This window comes from Otolemur garnettii, unplaced genomic scaffold (assembly GCF_000181295.1).
Source record: "Otolemur garnettii isolate 467f Iridium unplaced genomic scaffold, OtoGar3 scaffold00008, whole genome shotgun sequence".
In the NCBI taxonomy this organism is placed as follows: Eukaryota; Metazoa; Chordata; class Mammalia; order Primates; family Galagidae; genus Otolemur; species Otolemur garnettii.
This window is the reverse complement of record NW_003852403.1, coordinates 13,961,545-13,969,495: the sequence shown is the minus strand read 5'-3', so window position 1 is coordinate 13,969,495 and position 7,951 is coordinate 13,961,545. Positions and strand designations below refer to the sequence as shown.

The 7,951-nt window shown below is 49.7% G+C and overlaps 1 protein-coding gene across 1 annotated transcript in view; it reads left to right on the top strand.

Annotated features, from left to right (window-relative positions):
• Positions 1 to 7,951, top strand: part of LOC111723119 (cadherin-23-like) — a 299,920-nt gene that overhangs the window by 162,210 nt on the left and 129,759 nt on the right. The window contains exons 7-8 of the mRNA XM_023509484.1: positions 2,278 to 2,472; positions 6,708 to 6,836. Of these exons, the coding sequence (XP_023365252.1) occupies positions 2,278 to 2,472; positions 6,708 to 6,836 (324 nt within the window). The remainder of the gene's footprint in view (positions 1 to 2,277; positions 2,473 to 6,707; positions 6,837 to 7,951) is intronic.

Genomic DNA, 7,951 nt, shown 5'->3' with positions numbered 1-7,951 from the left:
AGGACCCTAAATGCAGGAAGTCAGCATTCTTTTCTCTCCAATAGCTTGTCCCTGCTAAGTATATGAGTGGCTCTTTGCCAGATCCATTTAAAACCTTTACTGAGTTATGCAGAAATTAAATGGGTTTTCACTTCAGGGCATAAAACATAATCCAAGAAGGTCAGGCACAGGGACCATCACTTCTTTTCCTACTTTTCCACCGTTTCCTGAATTGCGCTCTTATCCTCTGATCAGATGCAGAGAGCCTTTGCCCTGGACCATGTGGCATGGATGAGTAGAATGTCCTCTCCTCCCTGAGGCTGGGAGCTGGCGAGCTGACATCTTGTGGGAGCCATCCCTCTCCCCGGGCACTGGCTTCACACAGAGGTGTGGGTTGTCTGCCTGAGTGCCTCAGCTACTGTTTTCCAATATTGAAGTCAGAATGTGGCCATCCCGTCTTGTGGCGGGAACTGTGGGCCCTCACAGAGAGTTTTGTTCTGGATTCTTGGGGCTACCTCTGACACTTACGTCTGAGCTAGAGGTCAAGGGGATGGGAGGAGGACACAAGAGAGAATGATGGGTTAGCCAAAAATCTCAGAAAGATCTCCTCAAGGCCCATTTCACCCTGGTGGGCGTGTTGGGACAAGGTTGCTTCACTGAGTTCAGCACCTGGGAACTTCAGTCTCCAGGGCTTTGCATGTGGTGAGTCAGGGTATGCACTCACAGAGTCCCAGCAGGAAAGAGTTCATCTCCTGTATTTCTGATAGAGGCATTTCCATGAGGAGACTACTCACAAGGGGGTGGGTGAGGCTGGAGAAAATAAGGGAGGTTGAGGCACCCAGGGAGTTGCAACAGTGGGCAGCTCTTACACTCCTGGGACTGAAGGGAGAAGGGGAGGAAAATTGTGTTACCAGAACCCACTGACAGCTGGTGCTGGACTGGAGTTGGAAGGAGTGAGGTAGACCCCAAACTCTTTTTCCTTCTGCCCTCTGAGCTCCTCCCAGAACCTCCATTGGCAGAACCCCACTGGAAGCTAGCTAGCAAGGGAGCCTGGAGGTACAGTGCATTGAGGACCTGGGGTTAGGGGGAGGCAGAGGAGGGTACCCAGTGATCACAGCATGGGGAGGGGAGTAGGCAGAGAAAGCCCAGGATGGGCCTTTTACTGTTGGAGCTTCTTGATGGCTCCTTGCCTTACCCTTGAAGGGCCCCTTTTCTGTATCCCTCTAGAAGGCATTCAGATGTTAAAATCACAACTGCCGTCTTCTCAGTATTTACATGCTGGGATGTTTATACCCACGAACTGTGTACTCTTCATACTAACCCTGTGAGATGTTATTAACTTCGGTGTACAGAGAGGGGATTAAGGATCAAAGAGATTAAATAATTAACCCAAAGACACATAGCGAGGCTAGGTTTCCAACAAGGATTCCCTGAAACCTTAGCACTTGGCTGCCCCTCCTCCCTGTAGACCTGATTCTCTTCTGGAGGGGATGAGCATCTTCCAAGCAGCTGACTTGGGGAGGGCAGTCCTAGCCAAGGAACAGCATCTTCAGAGGCCTAGAGGCATGAGGGAGCCTGCTGGGCTCAATAAGTGCAAATAGCTCTACTCCACTTGGAGATAAAATGTGAAGGGGACACAGGGCCAGACCACAAGGGCCTGTGTTCTGTGCAAAGAGCACTGGGGAGTCAACAGCTGGTGAGAATGAGGGGGCTGCCTGCTGCTGCCTCCTGTTCCCAGAGGAAAGAATGGTTGAAATGGGCAGTTATGAGCCTGACCATCCAGCCTGGCATGTGCTTGCTGACTGGGTGAATCAGCAAGCTCAGAAGGAGATCATGGCACCTCCTTAGCATTGTTCTCTGGAGGCCCTTTCCAGCCTGATGGGGCCTATAAAGAACACCCCCCCCCTCAAGCTCGTCATCTGTCCTCCCCCAGAAGGACTGCCAGGAGGTCCCTGAAAAAGAAGCCTATGGCTTGGGCAGCCAAAAGGCATTGGGTGAAACCACCAAGAAATGTGTTTGAGGATCTAAGGGCCGCTCATCCAGAACTCCAGAATGAGCAGATCTTCTTGCTTAGAGCTGGTGCTCTTACAGCCACCAGGAAGCCATCAAAAACAGAAAGAAAAATAGATACTGCATTTTAAATTCCTCGGAACCTCCTAGAATGGAAATGACCAAGCCCTGGGTCTAGTTGGCTGGAGGGATGTGGTCAATGGGCTTTGGGAGACTAGTCCCTGATGACGGACGGCAGCTGCTCCAACCTCTGGCTCACCCTTATATTTGCTTTGTTTTCATCCCCAGAACACACCAGTGGGTACGCCCATCTTCATCGTGAATGCCACGGACCCCGACCTGGGTGCAGGTGGCAGTGTCCTCTACTCCTTCCAGCCCCCCTCCCAGTTCTTCGCCATCGACAGTGCCCGTGGCATTGTCACAGTGATCCGGGAGCTGGACTATGAGACCACACAGGCCTATCAGCTCACAGTCAACGCCACGGTGAGTCACCACACTGGGCCCCCAACAACCAGACATCTACCTCTTTCCACCCTAGAAGAGAGAGATGAGGCATTCCAATGGGTTTTAACTCAGTTCCATGCTAATCAAGGATCTATAGTAATGATACTAGCAATAGTAATAATAACAATGACCTAATGTTACTAAAGGTCTATGCTGTGTTCCTGACACTGTGTTAAATGATCTGTCTCTAGTAAACCTCAAGCAGCTGTGTATCTTAAGTGTTACTAAGGTGCCCATTTTACAGATGAGAAAACTGAGGCACAAGAGCAATTCGTTGACTTGCTTATGGTCACCGAGGAACCTAACTTCAGTCACCTATTCTGGTAACTTCCTTGGGACATTCATAGTGCAGAGCATCACTTACTCTCTGAGACATAGGATGGAGGTGTCCACCCAGCTGTGTCCTGATATGCAGGAGCCAAGGGCCTCTTCTCCCTAGAGTGGCAACACAAACACAGCAGGGAGCATCCATCTATGCAGAGCACCCTACTGGTTCCTGGGAATTCCATCTGAGTTAGTGAAAGGCAGGAGGCAGCAGAGGAGTAATTATGCTATTTTGTGGCTGACTCTGTTGAGACTCACACAGTGGATAAATGGGGGGAGGGGCAAGAACCCAAACCCAGGCCATCTAACTCCCAGTGCAGTGTTCTGACCACTGTGCACCTGGCCAGAAGTCTCTGAATCTGCAGGACATCACAGGTTGGCCTCTGTTGTCAGCCGGTTGTGAGGGCCCAGGGACAGGCAAACCACACCCTAAATAAGTTCCTAACCTACTCCTCACTTCCCTGTTCCTCGATTCTGCCTCAGGGCACCATTAGAGACATCACCTGGCAGCAGAGCCAGAAGTTGACCTATTTTAGGGCCAGTAATCTAGCCAGTCTGCTTAGTCTTGGCAGCCAGTCTGGGAATAATAGCAAGACCCCATCTCTAAGAAAAAAATAATTAACCAGCCATAATGGTAGGCACCTGTAATCCCAGCTACTTGGGAGGCAGAAGCAGGAGGATCAGGAGTTTGAGGCTGCAGTGAGCTATGATCGTATCACTGGACTCTAGCCTGGACAACAGAGCCTGTCTCAAAAAAATAAGGAAAAAAAAAAAAAAAACGTTTAGGCCAAGAGCCAAACATACTACAGGAATCTCTCTTGACCATCCAGGATCCGATTGATTGACACACAGCACCTGCCTCTGGACCTACGTAGCTGTAGGGGGGCTTCCCAGCAGCATTGTCAGGTCACAGAGCCTACATCCCAAGTTGGGGATCCAGTTTTGAAAGATGGGGCTTTCCCAAGCATTGGCCAAGATGCAGAGAGCCCTCAAGACCAGGAAATGCAAAGTTCTTGTTTGACCCTGACCCAGTGTCCTGTGGGACTATCACTATAAATGACACTCATTCTTTCCTTCTCCCCTACTTAAGTATTAGTCACCAGGGAAGATAGGTGCTGCTGCTTATAAAAGGGACTTCTGGCATCAAGGGGCTTGCAAGCCCAAAATTTGCTTTTTGTGCACACTTGCCAGCACTTTCCATATGCCCTTGCATCCACACATGGCTGTCCAGCATTATTCATTTGTGCACATCCAGGCCCAGAAATGCCCAATACTTATCCTCTTTCTCTAAGAACTGTTTGCTGTGGGATAATTCTTCCATAAAAATGGCTTCCAGCCTTGGAGAATAGACCAAAATTGGGCACAGGGAAGAATCCAGGTGGCTAGGTCTGCCAGGATGCCTGGGCTCCATCTGGGAGGATGAATACAGTTAAATTGCTGTTCATCTCCCGACAGTCAGGTCTTGCAGCAGAGGACAGGAGAGGCACTGGAAGTCCCTCTGTGACAGCTTCCTACTTTCTCCTGGATGAGCTGACACCACAAGTCCCTCTTGGGGCTCGCGGGGCCTGTATCATTGGCTGCTAGACATTTCTACAAGGAGATTTTTCTACGTGGAATTGCAGGGAGCAGTGTGGGTTCCCAGCTACCAGTGGGTCTTGGGTACCAGGATGGGAACAAGCTGCTGAGAGCCATAGGCCCCAGTGGTCACAGCTGGAGCCTGGCAGAAAGCCTGCCCTGCAAGATGTACCCACTGCTGTCCTCTTTCCCTACCACGGAGTCCAGGGTGGGTTGGACAGGGGTGTCGGTGGCACAAACAGGATATAAGCCACAGGTGTGGATGGGGAGGGCATGTGCCAACCTGGACAAAAGCCAGCTGCCCACAAAAGCCTGGTAATGGCAAATTAAGCCAAATTTTCCCAAGAGGTCAGGGGACTTGCTCTGAGCATCCCCATTCTGGTCCTATGTCCCTGTTCAGGTCTCTGACTGGAAGCACTCCCTATGGACAGTTCCCAAGCCTGGGCTATGGGCCTCTGGCCTTGATCCTAGTGGGCTATCTCCCCACAGGCCCTCTGCTCACCTCCTGCTTCCAGACTTGCCTCCCCCTTGCTGCACCACTCCCACTATCTCTTTGGCTGCCCCTGAGAATCTAAAGGCAACCAGCCCTCCCATCTCCTAGGTTCTGGTCGGCAGGAGCAGGTGCCAGGCTTATAATGTCTGGAGTGCTTGCATTGTTTAAGATAACAAAAGGAGGGTATCTTAGAGTATTTACAAGTCCAAGGTCGTTCAGTTGATCCCCTTCATCTCACAAAAAAGAACACTGAAATTCCTGGAGGGAAAAGAACTCCTTTGAGGTTACCCAGCAAGTTAGAAGCTAAGCTGATATTAGAGTTCAAGTTTAGACTGTTATGGTCAAGTTTTTATGTGAGTTTGAGTCCTGGCTACCCAATTCTTAGTTGTTTGACTCTGAGCAAGTACTTAACCTCTCTGAGTCTCTGTTAACTCATTTGAGTATTGGACCCATAATGTTAATAATTATAAATGTAAATGAAGTGCCCTACACAGGGCTGCTCTGTGATCTGTATTCGGCACTGGAGTTGCCATTATTGCTGCTATTGTTTTCACTAGCAGCGGGTACTTAGCAGCAGAAGATAGGAAGATAGGTTTCAGGTGTCCGTTTTTGGCAACCTTTTTTTTTTTTTAATTTTTTTTTGTCAAGCAAAAAAGTCTCAGTGTGTTGCCCAGGCTGGAGTCAGTGGTTATTCATAGGTGCAATCATGGGTCACTGCAGCTATAACTCCTAGGCTCAAGCAATACTCCCTCTCCAGCCTCTGGAGCAGCTGGAACTGACTACAGATGCATTGGTGAACTTTTATAGGATAACATTCTCAACTAACTCTGCCTGTCTGGCCTCATGGGAGGGCCTGTCTGAAAGGGCTACATGACCTCTCAGGGCTCCTTCCTGGAACACACCCCACTAAACCTCCCCCAACCCTGTCATAGACCCTGGAGCTCCCCCTGCTGGTTCCAATGGGAAAATCGCTTGACTAGTAAACAGCCCAGAACAGAGACCAGGGTCCCAGAGTCGCTCCTGCTGTAACCAAAGGGACTTTCTTCTGAGGAGTTCCTATCCTGTACAATCCCCTGCTGCCCTGGAATGAGAAGGGACAGGAAGTGGGCACAGAGAGGGACAGTGGCCCCCAGCAGAACGTAGCGAAGAAGCTAAGGATGGCACCCTCCCTTTACCCCAAGCCAGTTCCACAGCACTAGGTATTGGAGTAGCAAGCTGGCCCAGTGGGGCAGGAGATCTGGCTGTCCCCCAGCCCTGCTCTGTGACTCTCCGGGCCTCAGGGACCTGATTTGTGTTTTCCTGTACAGCTCAGGAATCCTTGTAGGTTCTTAGAGGGTTTTTTTGTTTGTTTGTTTGTTTGTTTGTTTGAGCATCTTTTTTTTTTTATTAAATGATGGCTGTGTACATTAATGCAAACATGGGATACAGTGTAGTGTTTTCATATACAATTTGAAATATTTTCATCAAATTGGTTAACATAGACTTTGTCATTTACTTAGTTATTGTGTTAAGACATTTATACTCTAGTTTTAAAAAGATTCACTTATACCCTTGTAAGACAGACCATAGAGGTGGTCCTTCCAATCACCCACCCCCCCTCCACCCATCTGCCCTTCTCCCCTCCCCTCCCCCACCTCCGGTTCTTAGAATTCTGAGCTTCCTCTTACTGAGCCCTTCCCTGTGTGTGTGTGAGTGTGTGCGTGCGTGTACACATTTGTGCGTGTGTGTCACACGTTGTGGGTCTGTGTGTGTGTATACATACATGTGTGTGTGTCCACAACATCACTCAACCTAATTCTTTATACTTTCTCTGTTCCTGAAGGATCAAGACAAGACCAGACCTCTGTCTACCCTGGCCAACTTAGCCATCATCATCACAGACGTCCAGGACATGGACCCCATCTTCATCAACCTGCCTTACAGCACCAACATCTATGAGCATTCTCCTCCGGTAAGACCTCTGGGGCCCTGGGGGACTTCCTTCTGAGCTCCTGTTAGGGATGGGGTCTGGTAGTAGGATAGACTGCCCCTTGTCCTTGCTTCCCCCACAGTCCCTAGGCATGACAGTGAGGGGTATCTTAGCACAGTGAAAATCCCACCCCTCCTCACCCCACACATCACCTCCTCAGCCTCTCGCTACCCTAGTGGGCTCCCAGCAGCAAAGAACAGACTTGTGAGGGAAGTAAAGGGAGCCGCTCAGAAGGTTGTATGTAGAGGTGCCCATGGAAAATCCAGCTAGAGCTAAGGGATGGGTTCGGACTCCATCAGGCTCCACAAAAAAATCTGTGTGGCTCAGCTGGGTCCCTGATGGGTCATTCTGCCTGTCTGAGCCCATCAGCACTTCTCAGGATGTCCATAACCTTCCTCCAAAGGCCCTGACTCTTCCTTGTGAGCCTGTGGCTCTAGCTGCCCTCCCTAACTGCTCACTCTTTGGATTTCTCAAGTCCAGATTTCCAAGAGAGATTCCTGATTTTGTGCCATATCACAAGGTTATAGGTCACCAGCCACCGTGTAGATTGGCTGCTCTTGGGCCATGTGTCCACCCTAGCCTAGTCAGCTGGGACTGAGCATCTTAGAGAACAAAGCAAGTGGCTGTTGGCTGCTGGCTGCGCACTCTGCTGGGGTATAGGTGGGGCAGCTTTTCTCAAGCTGTCAGCCAGGCAAAAAATGACAGGCATCTCTGGACGGGTAGCCATCTGTGCTTCTTTGCAAAGTAGAATGAAACACCCACCTGGGCTGATAAATTGGAGAAGGGCATCTTTGGGCAGATATAACTCCTGGACATCAGCTTAGAGAACAGCATTTGTGGAAAGGAAAACATGCCCCTTCTTTTGAGGGAACTTACTGGAAGCTTGTGCATCTTTAGGGCCCCTACACATCTGCAGAGGCTCTTAGAATGGGGCAGAGGTGGTAGGCAGGCACTTTCCCCCCCAAATTTAGGGGATACAAATGTTGTTCGTTACGTGGATAAATTGTATCATGCTGAAGTTAGGGTTTTCAGTGTATGTCACCGGAATAGTGTACATTTCACTTGGTAGATAGGTTTTTATCCTTTGTCCACTTCTC